General features: G+C 43.8%; 1 protein-coding gene across 2 annotated transcripts in view; it reads right to left on the bottom strand.

Moving 5' to 3' along the window:
• The window catches only part of satb2 (SATB homeobox 2), a 200,264-nt gene that overhangs the window by 9,885 nt on the left and 163,408 nt on the right, over positions 1-26,971 (bottom strand). For both annotated transcript variants that reach the window (XM_055637731.1, XM_055637730.1), the window contains one exon: positions 5,749-5,856. In XM_055637731.1, coding sequence (XP_055493706.1) covers positions 5,749-5,856 — 108 coding nt within the window. The remainder of the gene's footprint in view (positions 1-5,748; positions 5,857-26,971) is intronic.

Below are 26,971 nucleotides of genomic sequence, written 5' to 3'. Positions count from 1 at the left end.
AAGTGTCTGTTGGGCAATCCTAATGGCACCAGTGATCACAGTTCTATTAACTGAGTTATAGTTAAGGAAAGAAAGGGCCCACAAGTTAAAATTCTAAATTGGGGCAAGGCCGCCTTTGATGGGATTAGAGGAACTCGCTAAAATTGATTGGAGTAGGTTGTTTGCAGGCAAAGGGACACCCAAAAAGTGGGATGCTTTTAAAAGTGTGATGAAGAGATTCAAGGCATGTGTGTTCCTGTTAGAGTGAAGAACAAGACAGATGGGAGTAGGGAAGCATTGAAGCATTGTGGGCTCCACCATTCCTGGCTCTGATTTGTTCTGAACTTTTTTATACCTGCAGTTTCCCTCCCCACTGACCCCCAATCTGATGAAGAGTTTCGACCCGAAACGTCACCAATGATGAAGAGATGCTGCCTGACCCGCTGAATTACTCCAGTATTTCGTGTCTATCTTCGCTGTAAACCCGCACCTGCAATTCCTTCCTCCACATTTTGACTGGATAAAGAATTGGCTTTGTGGAAGGAAGCAGAGGGTGTTGGTTGAACATAGTTTTTTCGTTCTGGAGTCCTTCACCTAGTGGTGCAGATGGTGCAGATGTTGCAGATGACACTTTAGCAGGAGGCTGATGATGAACACATTACCTGTTTTAGCGATGTTGTTCAGTTTAGTTAAGGTTTAGTTTAGAGATACAGCGCGGAAACAAGCCCTTCGGCCCACCGAGTCGGCACCGACCAGTGATCCCCGCACATTAACACTATCCTACACACACTAGGGACAATTTACAATTAAACCAAGCCAATTAACCTACATACCTGTACGTCTTTGGAGTGTGGGAGGAAACCGAAGATCTCAGAGAAAACCCACGCGGTCACTGGGAGAACCTCTGCACCACTAGATGAAGGACTCCAGACCGAAAATATAATAAATAGAGAAGATGACTATTAATAGCCACTGTAGGATCATGATCAGCTGGGCAAGTGGGCCGAGGAATGGTGAATGGAGTTTAATGCACGTAAGTGCGAGTTGTTGCATTTTGGGACCTTCACAGTGAATGGTATGTCCCTGGGGAGTGTTGCGGTGCAGAGTGGTCTAGTACAGGTACATAGTTCCCTGAAAGTGCCGTCAAAGGGAGATAGAAGCTCGACACAAAATGCCTGAGTATCGGGTGGTCAAGAAGGATTTCAGTTCACTGCCCTTCATCAGTTAGGGTATTTAGTTGGCATGTTATGTTACAGTTGTACAACATATTGGTGAGGCCACACTTGGAGTATTGTGTCCTGTTTTTGGTCACCATGCTATAGGAAAGATGTCATTAAGCAGGAAATAATGCAGAAAGGATTTACGAGGATGTTGCCAGGACCCGAACGTCAAACCTACGGAAAAATGTTGGGCAGGTTGGAACTTTATTCCTTGGCCAGGAGACTGAGGGGTGATCTTATGCAGGTGTCTAAAAACATGAGGGGAAAAGATAGGGTGAATGCACAGTCTTTTATTCAGACTAGGGGAATCAAGAACCAGAGGACATTGGTTTAAGGTTAGTGGGGAAAGATTTGATAGGAACCTGAGGGGCAATGTGTTCACACAGGGGGTGGTGGGTAAAGGGAAAGAGCTGCCAGAGAAGATAGTTGAGGCAGATACTATGGCAGCATTTAAAAGACATTTGGAAGGATACATGGATAGGAAAGGTTTAGCGGCATATGGACCAAACGTAGGCAAATGGAACTAACGAAGATGGGGCATTTTGGTCGGCATGGACATGTTGGGCCAAAGGGCCTGATTCCGTGCTATATAATTCTGTAAATATTCATACCTACAACAAGGGCGGCCACGGTGGCGCAGCGATAGACTTGCTACCTTACACCAGAGACCCGGGTTTGATCCCAACTACAGGTGCTGTCTGAACGGAGTTTGTACGTTCTCCCAGTGACCGCGTGGGTTTTCTCTGAGATCTTCGGTTTCCGCCCACACTCCAAAGACGTACAGGTGTGTAGGTTAATTGGCTTGGTGTAAGTGTAAATTGTCCATAGTGTGTGTAGGATAGTGTTAATGTGCGGGGATCACTGGTCGGTGCCGACTCGGTGGGCCGAAGGGCCTGTTTCCGCGCTGTATCTCTAAACTAAACTGAATAACATCGCTAAAACAGGTAATGTGTTCATCATCAGGCTCCTGCTTGTGAGAGCTGGCTGTGCACAAATTTGCTGTATGTTTGCCCACAGTGATTATCCTTCAGATAATGGTGCGTTGGTTGCAAGATACTTTGGGATGACTAGGAAGTGTGAAGATAATGATAGAAATGCAAGATATAGCATCATAGAGTCACACAGACAGAAACACTGTGTCCTTGCTGACCAGCCAATGCATTCAACCTACACTGCATTATCAGTGCTTGTATATCAGTGTATATACAAGATGTAGTGTATACCTTGTATATCAGTGCATCTACAAGATGTAGGGTATACACATTGTGTTTGCCTTTTGGCAGCTTTGGCAGGGCTTGCACGCCGTTACTTCCTGTACGACAAAACAAAGTAGCAACTAAAGGGAGAGCAATGCATCACTCCCAGCCGAGCTCAATACTTTCCAGGCTCATTTTGAAAGGGTGAATATTGATGTGCCTTCTCGGATCCCCACACCCTTAGCCCGCACTGTATTCTCAGTCACCGAGGCAGATGTCAGGAGATCATTTACGAGGGTGAACCCTCTGCCCTAATGGTGTACCTGGCTGCTTTCTTAAAACCGGGTAAACTAACTGGCAGATGTTTTTGCAGACAAGTTCAACCACTCACACAGAGGTCTGAGACTCTCAAGTGCTAGAGAAAGACATCCAGACATCCCAGATGGTCAAGGAGTGTGGTCAGAAATGGGAGGGGGTGTGGAAAAGAAACATTGTGGTGGGGGTGTAAAGGAAAGGGGTATTGAAGAGTGATGTGGTTAGAAATATTAGAGAATTCAATGTTTATACCGTTGGGTTTTCCAGCATCTCCAGAGATGCTGCCTGACCTGCGGAATTACTCCAGCACTTTGTGCCTTTTTGTGTAAACGAGCATCAGCCGCTCCTTGTTTCTACGTCAAACTCGGGGGAGCTGGGTCTCCTCTCACCCCGATGCATTTGGATCCTTGGCCTTCCATTCAGCGGGCCACAATCAGCACAAATTGGCAACAACACTTCCTCCTTGATGACCATTCCACTCAGGACTTCCACAGTCCCGAGCATTGTGTGCTCAGTCCCCAGCTCTGCTTTCTCTATATCCATTAGTATGTAGCCAGACATAGTTCCAATGCCATCTTTACATTTGCCAATGATACCGCTGATATACTTGTATATACACTGATATACACTGTATATACACTGTATCTTGTAGATACACTGATATACAATGTGTATACCCTACATCTTGTAGATACACTGATATACAATGTGTATACCCTACATCTTGTAGATACACTGATATACAATGTGTATACACCACTGAACGTTTTTCCTTCCATTATTTATTATGTAAAAGAATATGTGTGTTATGATTGTGTTTATAATTTGTTTGGTTGTTTTGTTGTTTGTCTTTTGCACAAAATTCCGCGAGCATTGCCACTTTCATTTCACTGCACATCTCGTATGTGTATGTAACAAATAAACTTGACTTGACTTGTATATACACTGATATACAATGTGTATACACTACATCTTGTATATACACTGATATACACTATATATACACATTACATCTTGTATATACACATATACAATGTATATACACTGTATCTTGTAGATTGATATACACTGTATATACACTGTATCTTGTATATACACTGATATACATTGATATACACTACATCTTGTATATACACTGATATACACTGATATACACTAGTATATACACTGATATACACTATATACACTGTATATACACTACATCCTGTATATACACTGATATATACACTGTATATACACTACATTTTGTATATACACATATACACTGATATATATACTGTATATACACTACATTTGTATATACACTGATATATACTGTATCTTGTATATACACTGATATATACACTGTATCTTGTAGATACTGATATACAATGTGTATACACTGTATCTTGTATATACACTGTATATACACTGTATCTTGTAACACTGATATACACTGTATATACACTATATATTGTATATACACTGATAAACTCCTCATATTAAGCCTATGGATTTTATTGTTTCTGTTATGGGACTATCCTCTCACAATTTAGCCACTTCCACCAGGTCCTCCCTCAGCCTCCTCCGCTCCAAGGAAAATAAACCCAGCCTGTCTAATCTCTCCACCTAACTGAACTGTTTCAGCCCAAGCACCATCCTGTGAATCTCCTCTGCACCCTCTTCAAACAATCCTCCCCTCTCTTTAGTGTGGTGATCGGAACTGCACACAGTATTCTAGCTGAGGCATAACCAAAGACTTGCTCCTTTATTTCGTCGCCAGCTTTACTGCTAATTTTAATACCTATTTCTGCTCAGTGTTTTCAGTGGAGTAACGTGGTGGATGTGATGGCTCAGGTGGAGATTCAGGGAAGCAGACCCAGGATCAACATCTGCGTAAACTATTCAAATAATTAGCCATAGATTAACGAAAAATCTACTGCACAAGCGTCACAAATGTAACTGTTCTGCCTGAGCCAGCAGGGAATTCAATTTGGTGACCAGGTGTGCGTGATATTCTAGATCTCACTATTGCTGGATGCGGCCTAGTTTCACCTCATTTACAACTGTACTTGGCAGTGCCGATTCATAAGGCAGAGCCACAGTGAATGGCATGGTAGTCTGCCTCCACACGGGACACAGATACCTGTATCGTACCACCAGATTACCTTGGGCACCTTGTTATAGTAAAGATGTTGTCAAGCTGGAATGGGTACAGAGAAGATTTATGAGGATGTCGCCAGGACCCGAGGGCCTAGAGGTTGAGTAGGCTGGGACTCTGGAGGATGAGGGGTGATCTTGTAGAGGTGTATAAAATCATGAGAGGAATTGACTGGGACGATGCACAGTCTCTCTTGCCCAGAGTAGGTGAGTCGAGGACCAGAGGACATAGTTTTAAAGTGAAGGGGAAAAGATTTAATAGGAATCTAAGGAGTAACTCTTTCACACAAAGGATGGTGGGTGTATGGAACGAGCTGCCAGAGGAGGTAGTTGAGGCAGGGATTATCGCAACATTTAAGAAACAGTGCGACAGGTGCATGAACAGGACCGGTTTGGAAGGATATGGATCAAACGCAGACAGGTGGAACAAGCGTAGCTGGGGCATGTTGGCCGGTGTGGGCAAGTTGGACTGAAAGGCCTGTTTCCATGCTGTATCTCTCGATGAGATCATCTTCATCTACATCTGTATTTACACCATCCATTTATTCTCTGTTGTGCTTGATGCAGCTGTTGAATTGAAACTGCAATCTTGTGGTTTAATTTTATTCATTGAAGCTACAGCAATTAGCATAAAGGGCCTGTCCCACTTGGGCACATTTGCGCGTCACGCAGATGGTGCGCAAAGATTTTGCACATCCCAAGATCCCGGGGCGCCACGCACGGCCGCGCATCACTGCCTATGTCACCACGCACCATGCTCGCGTAATGCCCATCAGGTGCGCGGCATGACACGCGCGTCGTGACGCGGAAATGATGTCACGTAAATTACTTGCAAATGACGCCCAAGTGCGACAGGCCCTTTACCGTCAACACTCCCTTTCCCAACATAAATGCCTCACCTTCAAGCATCCTCCTTCAGATGGAAGCGTGGGTGAACGGGTCACGGACTCTCGAATGACCGCAGATCCCAACGGCACTCCATGCTCGGACGATCGTATGTGGGTTTGCTGCAGGAGGGAGATAGACAGTCAAGATTTACCCTCGAGGGAAAAATGGCTTCATGAGGTGTCCCACCTGACTGGGAACAGAGAAAGCGTAACACAGACAGCCAGCAAATGTGGTTCCCTTATCTTAGTGTACCTTCAAAGTAAAACGTTACCTGATGCACCAGCAATGCCGTCATCGTCCATTGCTTCATCATAGAACGTAGAAGAGTGCAGAGCAGGAACAGGCCCTTCAGCCTACAATGTCCATCGCAAACACAACGCCAAGCTAAACTAATCTCCTCTGCCTGTACGTGATCCATATCCCTCCCATTTTCTACATATCTAAAAGCCTATCTAAAAGCCTTTTAAATGCCACTATCATATCTGCCTTCTCTACTATTCCCAACAGTGCGTTCCAGTCATGCATCACTCTCTGAATGTCCCTGCACCTCTCCTTTAAAACTTGATGCTTCACCTTAAAGCTACGCCCGCACGTCCTTGACAATTCCACCTGGGAAGAAGATTGAATGAATGAAAACTTTATTGTTGCATGTGACAAGTCACAGTGAAATTCTTTGCTCGCAAACGCAAGGTATGCAAATAGTCGCTCATAAAGGTCGCTCACAAAGTATCCGTGTGATGTCCCCTTTTGTTGTCCCCCCCATCCCCCTCCCTCACGGCAATCCCCCCCACTCCAGGTCATCCATTGTCCATTGTTCTCTCCACCCCCCCACCCCCCTCACCTCCGTTTCATGGCGTTCCTCCCATGCCAGGTCCTCCATTGGAGGAGGTCGATTCTGACTGTCCACCCTATCTATGCTACTCATAATTTAAAAAAACTTCTATTAGGTCTCTCCTCAACCACTCACGTTCCAGTGAAACAATCCCAAGATAGTCGATACCATCTAATCTAGGCAGCATTTTGGTAAATCTCTTCTGAACCCTCTCAATGGTCTTCGTATCAACCCAGACTTTCAATTCATACCTAAAATAACAATATGGATTGACTGTCAAGGTGTCTGCTTGTGAAGTGCACAATGAATTTAATAAATTGAAAAATACTTAAAGAGAAACGTAATACTTTAGGGGCAGCACAGTGGCGCAGTGGTAGAGCTGCTGCCTTACAGCGCTAGAGTTGTGTGCAGCTCTGGTCGTCCCATTATAGGAAGGATGTGGACGTTTTGGAGAAGGTAGAGACGAGGTTTACCAGGATGTGGCCTGGATTGGAGTGTAATAGCTATAAGGAACGTTTGGATTATTTTATCAGGTGTGGCAGATGCTGAGGAGACATCTGATAGAAGTTTATAACATGAAGAGAGGCATAGATGGGAAAGACGGCCAGAATCTTTTTTAAAGGGTGGAAATGTCAAATAGGAAAGCTTTAAGGTGAGAGGAATAGTGTAAAGAAGATGTGCCGGGCAAGTTTGTTTTTTTTACACAGAGAGTGATGGGTGCCTAGAACACACGGCCAGAGAAAGTGATGGAAGCAGATATGATGGTGGTGGTTAAAAGGCTTTTAAATCAGCACTTGGATATGCAGGGTGTGGAAGGATGTGGATATTGAGCAGCACAGACATTGTGAGCTGAAGAGCCCGTTCCTGTTCTGCACTGTTCTATATATGTCAGTATCCAATGGCCAGACTGCTGCTTGCCCATTCTTGCCTGAGTTCACTTTGTCACTCAACATAAACTTGGCAGTTGTCAGATAAATAGCGAAAGTGAGCCAAAGACCTCTGAGATACTGCATTAAGATTCACTTTGCAAAACAGATTCACTTTTGCAATCTCTGCATTTTTGCTCCATTAAATTAGTTGCGTAATCACTTATAAATGCAAATGTATTGAATCAGAACAAGCATTTACAGTTGCACGTCTCTTATTTTGAGTTAAGTTGGTGGATACAGCAGTCTCCTACAACAATTCAGCAACACCAGGCTGCACGGGCGGTATGGTGGTGCAAGGGTAGAGTCTATGGTAGAAGCGGAAACCACTTTCGACCATTAGGGAGTGACAAAAACCTCCGGGAACCGCACGGAAACCTTGAGTGCGGCGCAAAGTCTCCAGAGGTTTCCGTTCAAGTTTCCTATGTGGGACAGGGGCATTACAGCTCTTCCAGCGCCGGAGACACGGCTTCGATCCCGACTACGAGTGCTGTCTGTACGGAGTTTGTATGTTCTCCCCAGATGTACAGGGATGTAGCTCAAATTGGCTTGGTATAAGTGTAAATTGTCCCTAATGTGTGTAGGATAGTGTTAATGTGCGGGGATCACTAGTCGGTGCAGACTCGGTGGGCCGAAGGGCCTGTTTCCGCGCTGTATCTCTAAACTAAACCAGGCAATTATGAGTGATGAGATGCTTGGCATTCCCAGCTATGCTGATTACAGGAACAGGAGGAGCCAAGTGCTGCTAAAATTACGCTGCACTCCCTCAATAGCAAGAATGCCATTCCTCCAATTAGGAGACCAAAACTGCACGCAATACTCCACGCAAGGTGTGGTCTCACCTCTTTGCTCCCAGATTCAAATCCTCTCGTTATGAAGGCCAACATGCCACTGCCTGCTGTACCTGCATGCTTACTTTCAGTGACTAATGTACAAGGACACCCAGGTCTCGTTGCACTTCTCCTTTTCCTAATCTGACACCATTCAGAAAATAATCTACCTTCTTGTTCTTGCCACTGAAGTGGACAACCTCACATTTATCCGCATTATACTGCATCTGCCATGCATCACCCAACCTATCCAAATCACTCTGCATCCTCATAGCATCCTCTTCAGTGTTCACACCGCCACCCAGCTTTGTGTCATCTACAAATTTGCTAATGTTACTTTTAATTCCTTCATCTAAATCATTGATGTATATTGTAAATAGCTGCGGTCCCAGTACCGAGCCTTGCGGTATCCGACTAGTCGCTGCCTGCCATTCTGAAAGGGACCCGTTAATTCCTACTCTTTGTTTCCTGTCTGCCAACCAATTTTCTATCCATGTCAATACTCTACCCCCAATACCATGTGCTCTAATTTTGCGCATTAATCTCCTGTGTAGGACCTTATTAAAGCCTTTCTGAAAGTCGAGGTACACTACATCCATTGGCTCTCCCTTGTCCATCTTCCTAGTTACATCCTCACAAAATTCCAGAAGATTAGTTAAGCAAGATTTCCCCTTCATAAATCCATGCTGCCTTGGACCGATCCTGTTACTACTATCCAAATGTGCTGCTATTACATCTTTAATAATTGACTCCAGCATCTTCCCCACAACCGATGTCAGGCTAACTGGTCTATAATTCCCTGCTTTCTCTCTCCTTCCTTTCTTAAAAGTGGAATAACATTAGCTACCCTCCAATCCACAGGACCTGTATCCAGTAACTATAGAACATCGGAAAATGATCACCAATGCTTCCACAATTTATAGAGCCACCTCCTTGAGTATCTTGGGATGTAGACCATCAGGCCCTGGGGATTTATCAGCCTTCAGTTCCATCAGTCTACCCAACACCATTTTCTGACTAATGTGAATTTCCTTCAGTTCCTCCGTCACCATAGATTCTCTGTCCCCTGGTACATCTGGGAGATTTTTTGTGTCTTCCTCAGTGATACGAGCTTGCAACACCACCACATCCCAGGGCAAGTCATTCAAGTATTTCTGTAGGAATAGTGTTGAGTTCACAGGAGCCTAAGATATATTAGGTAGTGTGACTCAAGTTACACTTGCAGTTTTACACTGGAGCAGACCAGGTACTGGAAGGCAATGAGTATTGGTTCCACTGGAATTTCCAAGCATAGAATCAAATGAGGTTTTAGCAGATGAAGGTTCTGAAGGATTATGGAGTGAAGGGTCTTCATGACAGCTGAGATTCAAATCGTCCCTGCTTCCATGTGGACAGAGGAAGTCCAGGGGGTTGACTGGACTATTCCTTTACAATACTTCCACAATCTTCTTGAAATGGTTTCACTGCAAAGCAAGTTCAGGCTTCTGCAAGTTTGTTTGACCACTTTTAGCATAGTTCAGTTTGGAGATACAGCACGGAAACAGGCACTTCGGCCCACCGAGTCCGCGCTGACCAGTGATCCCCGCACACATTAACACTATCCTACACGCACGAGACACAATTTACACATACACCAAGCCAATTAACCTACATACTTGTATGTCTTAGGAGTGTGGGAGGAAACTGAAGATCTCAGAGAAAACCCACGCGGTCACGGAGAGAGTACAAACCCTGTACAGCCAGTACCTGTGGTCGGGATCAATCATTGCTCCACCGTGCCACCCTACGTTTTGTCAAGTAAACATCCAAAGTACTGCAGGTACTTTGCTCTGGTATTTTATTTAATTCACATGTTTAATCAATAACGTTTTATTAATAATGTTCAATGTTTTATGTGTCATTCCTAACTATCACTGTATGTCATGTTGTCACTTGCGGGTGGAGCACCAAGACAATTTCCTTGTATGTGAATACTTGGCCAATAAACTTATCCATTCATTCATTCATTCATTCATGTCAATGCAGCTGAGCAATGGTTACTTCACCTGACCTTTTATTTAGTAGTTTAGCTTCAGTGCGTTGAATCCTATCATTAAAGTGATAACCAGACAGTGGATATCCCACAAACAGGCGACAGATTATGTAAAGGCCCACTGGCTGAGACACAAATTGCAACAGCGAGTAGTGAAACTGGCCAGTAACAACATGGGAGTGGGGGTGAGCGTTCTATGTTCTATATTCTGTAAACTATTTTACAATTCCAAAATATACGTTCAAGCAACCTTATTACAACCTGCAAATAATACTTTATGGCAGCACATATTTCCAAAAATGAATTTGGTTCAGTACGTTGTATTGTAATAATCCTAATTAATGTATATTGCTTGTGACTCAAAATATATCAAAACCAGGCTCATTATTACATACCAGCGCTCATAACTACACACATACCACATAATGCATCAGTTAAAAATTCCAATTGTTAATCCATTCAATTCTCCAGGTGCATATGTCACTCTTGGCTCGACTGGTGGCTCTCTTGGATCAGAAGGCTGTGGATTCAAGCCCCTTTGATTAACATAAGATTATAATTTGGGCGAACACATTAGTTCAATAGCAGGAGAGTATTGCACTGTCACAAAGCACAGTCTTTCAGATGAAATGTTAACCAGAGCTCATTCTTGCCTCTACAGATGCCGAAAGTTGCACCTATTGAAGACCTGGAAAAGCACTGACTCTTTCCTCAACCAAAGGTAGACAGAAATGCTGGAGAAACTCAGCAGGTGAGGAAGCATCTATGGAGCGAAGGAATAGGCGACGTTTCGGGTCAAGACCCTTCTTCAGACTGATGTGGAGGTGGGGGGGGCGGGAAGAAGAAAGGAAGAGGGGGAGACAGTAGGCTGTGGGAGAGCTGGGAAGGGGAGGGGAAGGAGGGTGAAAGCAAGGACTACCTGAAATTGGGGAAGTCAATGTTCATACTGCTGGGGTGTGAACTGCCCAAGCAAAATATTTGCAGTGGGACTCACTCTGGCCATGGAGGAGACCCAGGACAGAAAGGTCGGATGCGGAATGGGAGGGGGAGTTGAAGTGCTGGGCCACCGGGAGATCAGGTTGGTTAGTGCGAACTGAGCAGAGGTGTTGGGCGAAGCGATCGCCAAGCCTGCGCTTGGTCTCACCGATATAGTGCAGCTGACACTTAGAGCAGCGGATGCAATAGATGAGGTTGGAGGAGATGCAGGTGAACCTCCTCTTCTTTTCTCCTCTTTCCTCAACCAATATCAGCTTTGAAGAAACTGTCTATATTCTCCTGAATGTACAAACCCCTATATTGTTTGCCCAGTTTAGGTTTCACCAGGACCCCTCATCAGAGCCTTTATCCAAACAAGGGCCAAAAAGATGAAGTCAAGGAGTGAAATGAGAGTGATGGCCATTGATATCAAAGCTGCATTAGTGTAGTAACAAGGCACCCTATTAGTAAAACTCAATTGGACTGGCTGCATAAATACTATGGTGGCGGACGAAGTCTTGACACTCAAAGCTGCACATTCAGCCATTGTGAAGTCAGCCAGCAGGATACTGGTGCTCCACTTTTTCTGCTGGACATATACATGAGATGTACAACAGAGCCTCATCAAAGACCCCTACCATCACGCAACATATTCTCCATTCTCCACCATTGGGAGGATAGCTGCAAACCAGCAGGATGCTCCTCAGCTTCTTCCGCAGGCTATAAGACTGATAAACGGACTTAGTTATCGATCAACCTGGCAACTGCAGCAGCAGTCGTCAACCATGTTCGGTAAGTAGAGTGTTTAATTTAATTTGTTCATGATATATGTATTTTTATTTCTATTTATTTGTGGTTATTTGTACTGCACACTGAATGGACACTGGTTGAGCAACGTTTTTTTGTTTCCTCTGGGTATGTGAGTACTCAGGAAAATGACAATAAAGATATACTGATACTGACTGAATGGTGCCGGACATGTCTTGACACTCAAAAAAAAAAAAAGAAAAAAAAAGCCCTTTCAACCACAAGTCAGGAGAATACTCTCCATTTTTTTCTGGATGAGTGCGACACCAACAACTCTCCACAATCACAAAACCATTGAGGATAAAGTAGCCTGTTTGATTGGCAACCTGTCAACCATCCTAAATATTCACTCTTCCCAACACCAGGGGACAATGGCTGCAGTGTGTGCAGCTACAAAGTGCACTGAAGTTCTCATCAGCGTATTCTGACAACATCTCCCAAATCCATGACCTCTATCGCTAAGAAGGACATGGGAAACAGATGCATTGGAATATTACCATCTGCGGGTTCTTTTCAAGTTGTGCACCATCCTGGTGTGGATATATATTGTTTTTTCTTCATTCATCCCAGGTGTAAATCCTACTCGAGGACTAAAAGCCCTGTCCCACGGTACGAGTTCATTCCAAGAGCTCTCCCGAGTTTGCCCTGATTCGAACTCGGAGATTTGCAGTAATGGCCACTCATTGGTACTCGGGGCTCTCGTGGACATTTTTCAACATCTTCACGAGTCTTCCTGTGCTTACCTGCCATTAACGAGTCTTCCCGAGTGCCTGCTGTTAGCGCTAAGAGACGTCCCCAAGCTCCGACGTACCCGCTACGTTCATTCTCCGTGCTTACCACGAGTTTGATTTTTTTTAAACTCGGGAGAGCTCTTGGAATGAACTCGTACTGTGGGACAGGGCTTTAACTTCTGCAGAATCACCACAGTGCCCCAAGAAGGCAGCTCACCACTACCTTCTGAAGAGTAACTAAGGATGGGCAATAAATGCTGCCTTTGACAGCACGCACTGATCCAGAATATTTTAAAAAACTGCTTTTGCATTTAATGTTTTAATGTTTTATTCTTAATGGTTTACTGTATGTCGTGTTGTTACTTGCGAGCGGTGCACCAAGGCAAATTCCTTGTATGTGTACATACATACTTGGCCAATAAACTCATCCATTCATCCATTCATTCATGCATTTATTCATTCAAACTTATTCATTCATCTACAAACGTGTGAATACTAATATACGAGGCCAGTTTGACATTAGGAAGGAGGAGGTGATGGGGCTCTTGAAAACCATTAAGGATAAAATCCCCAGAACCTGATGGGATCTAAACTAGATTATTGAGAGAAGCAAGAAGGAGATTGCAGGAGCCTTCACAACAATCTTTGTGTCTTCTCCAGCTATAGGTGAATTCCCAGAGGGCTGGAGAGGAGCTAATGTCATTTTTTTATTTAAGAAGGGAAGTTGAATGAATCTAGGGAATTATAGGTTGGTGAGCCTCACGGGGGAAAGTATTGGAGAAGATTCCTTCGGATAGGATTTAGGATTTAGAGTCATAAGTTCATAAGTGAGAGGCAGAATTAGGCCATTTGGCCCATCAAGTCTACTCTGCCATTCAATCATGGCTGATCTATCTATCTCTCCCTCCTTATCCCATTCTCCTGCCTTCTCCCCATAACCACTGACACCTGTACTAATCAAGAATTTATCTATCTCTGCCTTAAAAATATCCACTAACTTGGTCTTCACAGCCTTCTGTGGCAAAGAATTCCACAGATTCACCACCTTCTGACTACAGACATTTCTCCTCATCTCCTTCATTCTTTAATTCTGAGCCTATGACCTCTAGTCCTAGACTCTCCCACTAGTGGAAACATCATTTACTCCCACTTGGAAGAGTCTGGGGTCATTAGGTACAGTCAGCATGGTTTTGTACATGGCTGGTCATGTCTCATTAACTGGGTTGCGTTTTTGATGCAAGTGGGTCAGTGAGTGTGGTCTACATCGATTTTAGTAAGTCGTTTGATAAAGTACCCCATGCTAGGTTGATCCATAAAATTAAGATGCATGGGATTAGCAGTGACTTGCTTGTGTGGATTCAGAACTGGTTTATTGAGAGAAGACTGAAAGTTGTGGTGGAAGGACAATATTCGGGCTGGAGGTCTGTGAGCAGTGGAGTTCCACGGGGATCTGTGCTGAGACCACTGCTGTTTGTGATATATCTATACATAACTTGGATATAAACATAGATGGGTTGGTTGGTAAATTTACATAATACACCAAGATGGCTAAGGTCGGGGACCGTGAAGTATGCTGTCAAAGTATGCAGCGAGATATAGATCCACTGCCGATATGGGCAGTGAAATTGAAGATGGAGTTTAATCCAATCAAGATTGAGGTGGTTCACTTTGGGAGGTCAAACGTAAGGGGAAAATATACAATTAATGGCATGACCGTCAACAGCATTGATGTACAGAGGGACCTTGGAGTCCAAGTCCATAACTCTCGGAAAAGGCACCACAAGTAGATAGAATGGAAAAGAAAACGTATAGTATGCTTGCCTACATTTGTCAAGGCATTGTGCATAAGAGTAAGGAAATCAAGATGCAACTTTATAGGACTTTGTTTAGGCTACATTTGGGGTATTGTGTCCAGTTCTGGCCACCCCATTACAGGAAGGATGTGGAGGCTTTGGAAGAGGAGGTTTACCAGAATGCTGCCTGGATTATGCAGTATTAGGTATGGAGAGGGTAGACAGACTTGGATTGTTTTCTCTGGAATGCCAGAGGTTGCGGGGAGATCTGAGAGAAGTATACACAATTATGTGAGGCATCGATGGGATGGACAATCAGAACCTTCTCTCCAGTATGGGAATTTCAAATACTAGAGGCCATTGCTTCAAGATGAGAGAACCAAAGTTTAAAAGAGATATGAGGGGAAGTTTGCTTATACAGAGGGTGGTGAGTGCCTGGAACGCACTGCCAGGAGTGGTGGGTGAGGCACATACGAGAGTGACATTTTGGAGAGTTTTGGATGGGTATGTAGATATGCAGGGAATGGAGGGATATGGATTATGTGCAGGCAGATAAGAGTTTGGCACAGACACCATGGGCTAAAGGGCCCCGTTACTGTATGCTGTACTGTGCTACATTCCACATTCTATGTCTCGAATGAACCTTCATTAATATGTATCAAAAAGAATGGTGTCTGAATACCTGCACCATGCGGACCACCACTGTATAACTCCTTCCAGTCTCAAAACAATAAGTCACAACTGTCCAATGATTACTCTCCATCAGTCGACTTTTTATCCATAGTCTCATTATCCCTTTAATTCTACAGGATTTAATTTTGGTAACAAGATTGTCAATGGTAATATTGCTTCAAGAAGGAATATATTATCAGAGCACTTTGGGATTTAATTGAGCTGTGAAAGATGATGATGCCATTTCATTAGCTACCAGATCACTAAATATCAAGATATTGTCAACAGTTCATCAATTATACTTGCTCAAAGTAGGAATGTCGATTCATCTTTTTATACCTTTAAAATCTTTTCATTCCAGTCTGCTTTTGACTATGTTATTTCAGGTCCCTTCTTCCTTACATTGCCTTGTCATCAAATAATCATGCTGTAGATCAGGTAAAATGTTCCCAATGTTGGGCGAGTCCAGAACCAGGGGCCACAGTCTTAGAATAAAGGGGAAGCCATTTAAGACTGAGGTGAGAAAAAACTTTTTCTCCCAGAGAGTTGTGAATTTGTGGAATTCCCTGCCACAGAGGGCAGTGGAGGTCAAATCACTGGATGGATTTAAGAGAGAGTTAGATAGAGCTCTAGGGGCTAGTGGAATCAGGGGATATGGGGAGAAGGCAGGCACGGGTTATTGATTGGGGAGGATCAGCCATGATCACAATGAATGGTGGTGCTGGCTCGAAGGGCCGAATGGCCTCCTCCTGCACCTATTTTCTATATTTCTATGTTATGACTGAAAATTGTGTGAAAGATAGACACAAAGTGCTAGAGTAACTTTGCGGGTCAGGCAGTATCTCTGGAGAAAAAGGATAGATGAAGTTTCGGGTCGAGTTACTCCAACACTTTGTGTCTATCTTTGGTATGAACCAGCATCTGCAGCTTGTTTCTGAATGTTTGTAGATTGTGGGAAAAAAAATTTTTGTCTCTCAATTTCTCCATCAATTAGGTTTTTGCAATTTGCTAAAAATCACATTTACTTAAAACAACTATAGTCATTGAACATCTAACCTATATTTCTCAATGTTTATTAATCTTAACTGACAGACCACATTCAGTTAGGATAGGTAACAATTCATCCCCTCTGATAATCCTCAACACTGATGCTCCACAAGGATGTGTCCACAGCCCCTTTCTTTACTCCTTAAACACCTACGACTGTGCAGCTAAGCACAGATCCAGTTCAATTTACAAATTCATGGACAATACCACCATAGTAGGCTGTGCATCAAATAATGATGAGACAGAATACAGGAAGGGGATTGGGAAACTCATAACCTATTGTCGAGACAACAACCTTTCTCTCAATGCTAGCAAGGCAACGGAGATAGTGATCAACTATAGGAAGTGATCCTGGTAAACATTGGTGGTGCCGAAGTACAGATGATGGAAAACTTCAAGTTCCTGGAGTAAATATTACCAGCAACTTGTCCTGAACTAGCCATATCACAGCAATGGCCAAGAAAACACACCAATGCCTCTACTTCCTTAGAAGGCTTAGGAAATTCGGCATGAGCCTAAAAACCTTCACCAACTACAGTGCCATAGAAACCATTTTATCAGGATGAATCACAGCATGGTTTGGGAACAGCTCCATCTAAACCACAAGAAATTACAGAGATCTGTGAACGCAGCCCAGACCATCACGCAAACCAACCTCCCTTCCGTTAATTCCATTTACACATCACACTGCCTCAGCATGGCCACCAACATGATAAAGAATGAGACTCATCCCGAACAGTCCCTCTTCTCCCTTCTCCCATCAGGCAGGAGATACAGAAGTGTGAAAACACATACATCCAGATTCAGGGACCGTTTCTTCCCAACAGTTATGAGGCAACTGAACTAGAGAGATGTCCTGAGCTACAATCTCCCTCATTTGACTATCTTTAATTGAACTTTCAAGGACTGTATCTTGCACAAAATGATGTTCTCTTTATCCTGTATCTGTACACTATGAACTGTTTGAATGTAATCATGTACTCTATAGTCATTCGGCTGATCAAACAGCATGCAACCACAACTTTTCACTGTATCTTACTACACTTAACAATAAACCAAACTAAACTAAACAATAGATCCTAATGCACAACCGAGAATTGGTGTTCTGTGGCTCATTTTGTTCACCGAATTTAAATAGCCTCCTTCAAGCCGCTGTTCTCATATCCAATGTACAAGTGGCACTTAGTCGATAGAATTCCAGTCAGCAGAAAACTGACGGTGGGATCATTAAGACTACTCAATATATTAACTCAACGTATTAAATAATTTAAACAAAGTCTTTGAGATTCCATAGTCATAGATCTAGCAACACAGCATGGAAACAGGCCCTTCAGATTACGTTGTCCAAACTGACCAACTCATTCCAGATAGGAACTCCTATCGAAAAAGTTGTAAGTGTGGAATTATCTGCCGGGAATCAGAAGGGAATGGAGGCCAATTCACTGGATGTATTCAAGAGAGAGTTAGATATATATAGCTCTTCGGGCTAACAGAAACAAGGGATATGGGGAAAAAGCAGGACCAGGGTACTGATTTTGGATGATCAGCCATGATCATATTGAATGGCGGTGCTGGCTTGAAGGGCTGAATGGCCTATTCCTGCACCTACTTCCTATGTTTCTAAGTTTGTCCTGAGGCCCCCCTTAAATCTCTCCCCTCTCACCTTAAGCTTATGCCCTCTAGTTTTTGAATCCGCTACAATGGAAAAAAGACTGATAGTGTTCACTTTATCCATGCCCCTCGTGATATTGTATACCTCAATAAGATCACCACTCAGCCTCCTTGTCTCCAAAGAAAAAAGTCCCAGCCAATCTAACTTCTACCAGCAACAAGCACTCTAGTCCCGTTAACACCCTGGTGAAGCTTTTTTACACCATTTCAAATTTAAATATCCTTCCGTACAGCCCAATTTTCGTGTCTATCTGAGAATTTACTAACAATGTTAACTACATTGTCATCCAATTTGTTAATGTATATAACAAACAACAGTGGACACAGCACTGGCCCATGCTGCATTCCACTGGTCACTAGCCTCCAATCAGTAAAACATCCTTCCATAACTACCCTTTGATTCCTTCCCCCAAGCCAATTTGGAATCTAATTGGCTTGGATTCTATGTGTCCTAAACTTCCAGATTAGCCTTCCCTGCCAAAGACCTTGCCATGGACCACAGAGCCAACATCCACTGCCTTCATCAATTCTCTTCCTTCTCTTAAATGTTCCCATTCTCTGCTTTCCACGTGAGTATTTCATTCAGGGTAATCTTAACATTATCCATCCTAGAGCTTGATAAAACTATGTTCTCTTGTCTGCCGAGACATATAGACATAGAAAATAGGCGCAGGAGTAAGCCATTCGGCCCTTTGAGCCAGCACCACCATTTAATATGATCATGGCTGATCATCCAAAATCAGTTCCCCATTACTGCTTTATCCCCATATCCCTTGATTCCATTAGCCCTAAGAGTTATATCTAACTCTCTCTTGAATACATCCAGTGAATTGGCCTCCACTGCCTTCTGTGGCAGAGAATTCCACAGATTCACAACTTTCAGGGTGAAAATGTTTTTCCTCATCTCAGTCCTAAATGGCCGACCCCTTATTCTTAAACTGTGACCCCTGGTTCTGGACTCCCCCAACATCGGGAACTTGTTTCCTGCATCTAGCCTGTCCAATCCCTTAAGAATTTCATATGTTTTTATGATCCCTTCTCATCCTTCTAAATCCCAATGAATACAAGCCCAGACGATGCACTGGGACATGAAACTCCTGCTGCTCTAAAAACACATTATCTTTGAAACACAGAATCAAAAGTACCCAATGTCATTTTTGCAGCTGATCTAATTAATATCGTCAATAATAACTCAATAGAAGCATCAAATTATTTATTTGGTTCTAAGTTGACATTGTATCAATTTTTGGAAGAACAGTTAATTTTATTTGGAGTCATAGTTATACAACACAGCTACCGGCCCTTTAGCCCAAAGTTAATATAGATCTAATTATTGTAACCATTTGTGATATGACAATCCTCTCCATCCCAGGAATTATCTAAGCAATCTCTGGTGAGCTGCCTCCAATATCACTCCATCCTATCTCGACTATAAAGACCAGAACCGTGCACAATACTCCAGCGGCAACTTCACTGTAACCCTGTACAATTGCAATAATACTTCCATGTTTCTTATTTAGATATTAGACACCTCCAAGACCAAGGAGCTGATTATTGACTTCAGGAGGTCACATAATGGAGAATACGCCCCAATCTCCATCTACGGGGACAGTGTGGAGAGAGTGTCCAGCTTTAAGTTTCTGGGCACTCACATTTCAGAGGACCTCACATGGTCCACCAACACCGCTGCGCTGGTCAAGAAGGCACAGCAACGACTGTTCTTCCTGAGGGCATTAAAAAATACTGGTCTGCCCCAACAGCTGCTGACAACCTTCTACCGCTGCACCACAGAGAACACACTAACGTATGGCGTCTCTGTGTGGTATCTCAGCTGCACGGAGGCGGAGAGGAGAGCTCTTCAGCGCGTCGTCCACAGAGCGCAGAAGATTATTGGGACACAGCTACCAGCCTTGGAGGGCATCTACCACACACGGTGCCTCAGGAAGGCCGTCAGCATCCATAAAGACTCCTCACACCCTTGTAATGGACTGTTCGAACTACTTCCCTCCGGCAGACGTTACAAGGCCTTCTACGCCCGAACCTCCAGACTCAGGAACAGCTTCATTCCCAGAGCTATAGCGGCTCTGAACCGGCCCTGCTGAGTGCCCCCCATCCCCCCTGGACTGTCTCCCTCGGATGGTCACGTCACACAGACACATCTGCACTTTAGTCTGTTTGAACTGTTTTGACTGTCTTACTGTTGTAATGTTCTTCTTACAAACCATGTTCTCGGGGTATCTAAATCTAAATTTTATTAGTTATTTAAGTTATGACATCGGTTGGAAGCTGCATACCAAATCTCGTTGCGCTTATATGCAATGACAATAAAATATATTATTATTATTATTATTATTAGCTCAAACCCCCTTGCAATGAAGGCCATTTGCCTTGCTAAACTCTTGCTTTGCTTGCCTGCTCACTTTTTCCAAGTCATGAACAAGATCGCTTTGCATTTTGTTGACCTGTGGCCAATCTGTGACAGTATCCTCACATTTCACTTCCCCTTCATCACACAATCTATTCTGATCAACATGCCGCTGGTAGACATGTGGTAGACATGTGCGCCTTGCTTTCCCTTACTCCCTTGATAGCAACTTTGTCATTATCCTTTCAGGTGGCCAAGAACTGCAATCCCGCTTGTCAGTGGTGCAAAGTTCAAACCATGCAACAGAGGTGCTGGTGGAGAGGCAGGACAAGCATGTGATGAATGGAGCAGGGTGCAGGGGACTGTAGTCACCCAGGGAAAAGCAAACGCTAGATACCAGCTCCTTGTAAGGATGAGACTAATCACTGGTTCTTGTGCGACAGAACTCAGACAATAATATTGATCTGCTTGCAGATGGATATGCACAAGAAAATGCATGGTGCAATTCCTGGAAATTCAAATTATCCCAGGAAATATGTATGCACTGCCCAGGGGAATGATAAAGACAGCATCAACTCTGGGCAAAATATTTGGGCAAAATTTTGAGGTCATCCTTTCCATTATTAGAGTGGTGAGCAACTGTTGGAGCTGGCCATGACCGCTCTTGGATGCCTGATTACGCGGCTTCCAGAACTCGGCTTGCAACAGAGGCAAAATTAATCCAGTGCCCATTCAGAGCCATGACTTCAAGGCTCAAAGCTCCTTCTGCTAATGCAAAGCAGCAATCTCCACCACCTATGACATTGACTCTTGGAAGAGCATAGCTTGGACAGACAAAAGCAGAAAAATAAAAGCAGAAGTACAATAGTTGGCTTGATATGAAATTGGGCATGCTGTGATATATAAGGTCGCTTTAATATGGAACATCACTTCTCTTCCATCTCGTCTTCTTGCCCATGACTGTTCACCATTTGGTTGGTGATAAGGGATGAATTCTCATGATTGCTCATTTGGCCCATTTGACCATGAGACCAGAATCACAATACTTGTTTTGATTAGCTAGGCCATTGCAGTATATGCTGAGCAAATTTTGTCTGAGCCAATCTATATATGCTTTTGTACAGTATTGACAGAGTCAGCACAGTGTTTTGTAGCCATAGGGTGGCAAGCCAGGCACTCAAGGGATGGACAGTCAGTGATCTCCCTTGTATTTCTTGTTTGAGTTTCAATGGCTTAGACTGCAGTGCTTCTTAAACTGGTGAATGGTTCACCCAAGGGAAAATTAAATTATTTTGGGGTGAATTAAACTAGAGGGAGGAATCCAGAGGGTGCCGCCGTTGAGTATGGCTGCCCCGCCTGCAGCTGTTCGTCCTTTCATCCTTTAAAAAAATCCTTTAGTCCGATGAAAAGTTTTGTTTTGGAGGTATTTTAGGCTTTCTATGTGGGGGATGGGGGGGGGGGAGGGGGAAAACTGTTATCCACAGTCTATACCTGGTCGAGGATTTGTCTATTCTCCGAGTTGCATCTTCGCCCCCTCTTCGCGGCCTACCATCTGGATTGGCGCGGCCTTTCCTGCCGGAGACCGGCCAGAGCTTCAGCTTCAGCAGCACTGAAGTACCATCGCGGAGCGGGCGATACCTTACTAGGGTCGCTGTGTGGTGCTCCAGAGTGCTGGTACTGCCGACTTTAACACCGTGGAGCTGTGGTCTGCGGAGCTTCCAGCCGCGGGCAGCGCTGACTTTAACAACGCGGGGTCCTGGGATCTTTTGCCCAGAATCGCCGTGTTGGAGCTCCGCCCAGCTCAGCCTGTTGACTTCGGGAGCCGCGTTCTCCGGTAGAAAGCAGCCGATTCGGAACTCCAAGCCACTGAGAGTGGTCTTCTGATGCCAGAGTTCCATCATCCCAGCAAGAGGGCCTGAACATCGGGCCACCGCTGCGGCAACTGCAGAGGCCTCAATAGGCCCCGACCAACAGGTGAACAAGAGGAAGATGACTGAACTTTATTGCCTTCCCTCACAGTGGGAAACGTTGGTTCCACTGTGTGGGCATGTTCATGGTAAATTCTATCGTGTGTTGTGTTCTTTTTATTTGTAGGGCTGTATGGCAACTCAAATCCTGCTGTACCAATTGGTGTAGTGACAATAAATGTAAACTTGAACTTGAACTTGAATGAAGGGTGAATGACTTAATTTATTCAGATATTATGCACAAGGGAGAATAAGACAAAAATTACCCCCAAAAAAAAATGTAGTCGAGGGTGAATGAAATTTTGTGATAAGACTCGAGGGTGAATGACACTGAAATAGTTTAAGAAGCTTAAAGGACTGCCACAGACTAAAGAAATCACGGCTGCCCCTTTTCCACATGGTCACACACACTATGGATACTCAGGAAGTGAATGTGTTCACCCTGAAGGCAAGATGTGTGCATGTGATACGTCCAGCACTATTGGAGAGCCCACAATTTAAACACACCACACTGTCACATCTTTTTTGCAAGGGGAAGGAACTGAGTTAACTTTCTTGGAATAATGGCCTCCCAACACAACAGTGAATGCAAACTGAGATACACGCAGCAAACACTAGCTCCACCCTGCCGAGAGTCCAATGTTCATGGTCTCCGTGGCAAAAAGGAGAATCACATATTTCTGCCAATGTAGTGGCATAAGCAGCCGGTGAAGTATTGCGGTGAGGATTTTCTCAATGAATCTCAGGGGCTTCACGTCCTGTTTGTCACTGAGGTGGGAATTGGAAAATTCCTCTGGAAGACACTTGGTACTATGGTCTTCTTCTAAAGATCTCCCTTCAACTCCTTCCCATTCTAGAAGCTTGGCCTGTTCAGCCTGGCCTTTCTATGTTATCTCAGTCAATGAGCACTCCAAGGAGAACGGCTCTGAGATCAGTCGTGGCTGAGAGCCACTTGTATTGCTTTGAAGTCAACAGAAACCTCCATAGGATAGACTTTTCTAAAGAGGTTTGCAAAATCTAAAGACGTTTAGAAGTCCAAAGACTAAATTCTTCAAACAAATATTATGCAGGAGTCAATAATTAACTAATCTGGGAGTAATGGATCATCTGTATAATGGTCTCTTTAAGAGGCATAAGTGGGAAGCTTCTCGTAGTATCAAAGGGTCCCAACTTGAAACACCATCTGTCCATTCCCTCCACGACTGCTGCCTGAGCTGCTGAGTCTCTTTCACAGTTTATTTTTTGCACCTGAACCTCCAGGTGGTTTTGAATCCATCCCATCAGCTGCTTTGTGTCCAATTTGCCCCTACCACAGATTGACCCGACAACCTACATGCTTCCAGCAGCTGCAGACGTTACAAATGCCTACACCTTTCCCAATATACAGTCACTACAACACACAAAACAAAGATGTTTGGCATCAGCAAAAAAGTGCCAAATGTTTCCAGCAGGATATAATTGTAAATTGACATTTAAAATTTGTAATTTCCTCATTTTCAAAACTCAGATTAGGTGCTCACACGTTCCATTATAGAATTATATATTACCATTCTGCACTCTGGTTATTTTTCTCTTTGATGTACGTGTGTATGGCTTGATTGCACTCGCATATGGTATGATTTGACTGGATGGCTTACAAACAAGGTTTCTCACTGTATCTCAGTATGCATGACAATAATGAACCAATATCAATACCAACATAGAAACAAACACCTGATCTCAAGCACCCATTTACACAAATCCTACCTTAATCTTATTTTATGTTCACTTGAATTTTCCCAAATTCTACCACTTACCTACAGACTAGTGGCTATCAACAGCAGTCGATTCTGCTGCCAACATGCATAGTTTTTGGGGGGGGGGAACTGGAGCCAGATGGTCACAGGAAGAATGTGCAAATTCCACTCTGACAGCATCTGAGGTCACCCATGTTTCTGGAGTTGTGAGGCAGCAGTTCTTCGAGCTGCACCATTTGCTTGCCATATTTTGGGCATTAATTACCTGTTGTATTTTATTTGCGTAATGCTAAATTAAATATAATAATAATAATAATAATAATAATAATAATAATAATAATATAATAATAATAATAATAATAATAATAATCCCCTTTGCCGAATGTAGCAACCATGCCCTTGTAAAACAATGAGGGTAATTTGAAGAGGATACACAAAGGCCATAACTTGGGTCAAAGGGTACAACAACCCTTGCTGTGGTGAACTGACTACAGGAATTTATACTGCATTGACTTCCCTGGAGAAAAAATAATGCATTTTGCATCATTGCCAAAAGTCCCATTCCAGTGCTGATCCTCCACCATTAACAATAATAAGGCAAACATAGCTTGTTATCATCCAGAACACAATGAGATGTGGAAAGAATTGAAGATGTGAAAATAGGAAAAGCATGAAAATCTAAAGGAGCCCGAATGGTCAGCAAGATAATGGAGCAGGTTTCGATAAAACACATAGAATACGTTCCTTTTTCCTTAGTTGTTATGCAATTTGGGTTTCCCTCTTTACTAAACTATGGAATATTGCTGGCTAGATATCCTCAAAACATGGCAATGCATGGCTCAGTATGTTTGGCAGAAGTCCTAGTTTGTAAATAAGCTATTCAAATTCCTTAGTCATAAACTAGAGGTTAAACATTAACAGCAGTGGTTGATATATCCTTATAAAAACTATTTAAAATTCACACCCACAACACTCACATTGCACCAGTCTGTGCGTAAGTGTGCAAGCCAGAACCAAGGGTGTGAGCTGTCACTGTCTTGTCAGCTTTAGCCACAGTCTGCTCCTGGCTGTTTGGATTTCCCCCTCCACTTCTAGATCTACTGAAGGCCTCCACCCTTGTCACAATTACTGCTCCAAGAATAATCCTGCACACTCCATGGATCTTCGGTCTCAACCAACTGTGTGGCCTCCAATCGTAGGGTGGCATGGTGGCGTAGCGGTAGAGTTGCTGCCTTATGCCCCTGTCCCACTCAGGAAACCTGAACGGAAACCTCTGGAGACTTTGCGTCCCCACCCAAGGTTTCCGTGCGGTTCCCGGAGGTTTTTGTCAGTCTCCCTACCCGCTTCCACTGCCTGCAACCTCTGGCAACCACCTGCAACCTGTAAGGAGTTTGTATGTTCTCCATGTGACCGCGTGGGTTTTCTCTGAGATCTTTGGTTTCCTCCCACACTCCAAACACGTACAGGTTTGTAGGTTAGTTGGCTTGGTTTAAATGCAAATGGTTCCTAGTGTGTCAGGATAGTGTTAATGTGCGGGGATCGCTGGCCGGCGAGGACCCGGTGGGCCGAAGGGCCTGTTTCTGCACTGTACCTATAAAACTAAACTAAACCCATTTTTCAATCTACTTCTGGGCTTCGCTCGCCATCCAATGTCTTCCTCCAAACTTTGACAACAACTTGCCAGTCCTCCACGCAACTTTAGCCAAACTACATTCATCTTACTTTGACATTAGTATGAACTCCCTTCTATTGTCTCCCCTTTATTTGCTATCCACTGGCTCCCTGTGCAGTTCCGAATAAATTTCAAGACCCTCCTCTTTGGCCACAAAGCCCTCAATGGGCTTGCACCCACTTACATTACAGTCGTCTCATCCACTACACCACCCTCAGATCGGCTGACTTGGGGCTGCTGAATGTCCCGCGGTCTAGGCATAAGCTCAGGGGCGACTGGGCCTTTGCGGTTGCAGCTCCTAGACTGTGGAACAGCATCCCACTCCCCATCAGAACTGCCTCCTCCATCGACTCCTTTAAGTCAAGACTAAAATCTTATCTGTTCTCCCAAGCCTTTCCTGACGTCCTCTGAGCGAGGGCTATATGTATATATGTATGTAGCTTGCTTGTGTATACTATTCCTATAACAAATGTAAAGCACTTTGGTCAACGAGAGTTGTTTTTTAAATGTGCTAGATAAATAAATGTGACTAGACTTGACTATTCACTTCTAAGACACATGCATCCTATTAATATCGACAAAGTTACCTGTGAGATTTCTCTTTGGGTCCATACCTGGCCCCATTCTATCTGTACACTGTTCCTTGGCATCTCTCAGCAAATGTTCTGAACTGTAAGTCTAAACCACCAGCCTACATTAATGACAGGGCTTAGACGAGCAAATAGGCCTCTGGAAATTATGTGCAACATGCCTGGAATTAATTCTGTTGCAGACAGCCATTCTTGCTGATTACAGAGTGACATCAAGTGTTCAAGAGACACAAAGAGAAAACAATTTGTGAACAATTTCCAAATGCAGAGATGCAGCCAAAATATGCTCAGATATTTATAATCAATAAGAAATGCTTTACCAGGATTGGCACATTGGCGCAGCGGTAGAGCTACTGCTTTACAGCATCAGAGACCAGAGTATGATCCTCACTACGGGTGCTTATCTGTATGGAGTTGGTACGTTCTCCCCGTGACCTGCGTGGGTTTTCTCCGAGATCTTCGTTTTCCTCCTACACTTCACAGCCGTACAGGCCTGTAGGGCGATTGGCTTGGTATAAATGTAAATTGTTCCTGGTGTGTGTAGGATAGCGTTAATTTGTGGGGATTGCCGGTCGGTACAGACTCTGT

This window comes from Leucoraja erinacea, chromosome 7 (genome assembly GCF_028641065.1).
Source record: "Leucoraja erinacea ecotype New England chromosome 7, Leri_hhj_1, whole genome shotgun sequence".
Taxonomy (NCBI): Eukaryota; Metazoa; Chordata; class Chondrichthyes; order Rajiformes; family Rajidae; genus Leucoraja; species Leucoraja erinaceus.
The sequence above is the reverse complement of the archived record's forward strand: the minus strand, read 5'-3'. Positions and strand labels throughout refer to the sequence as shown.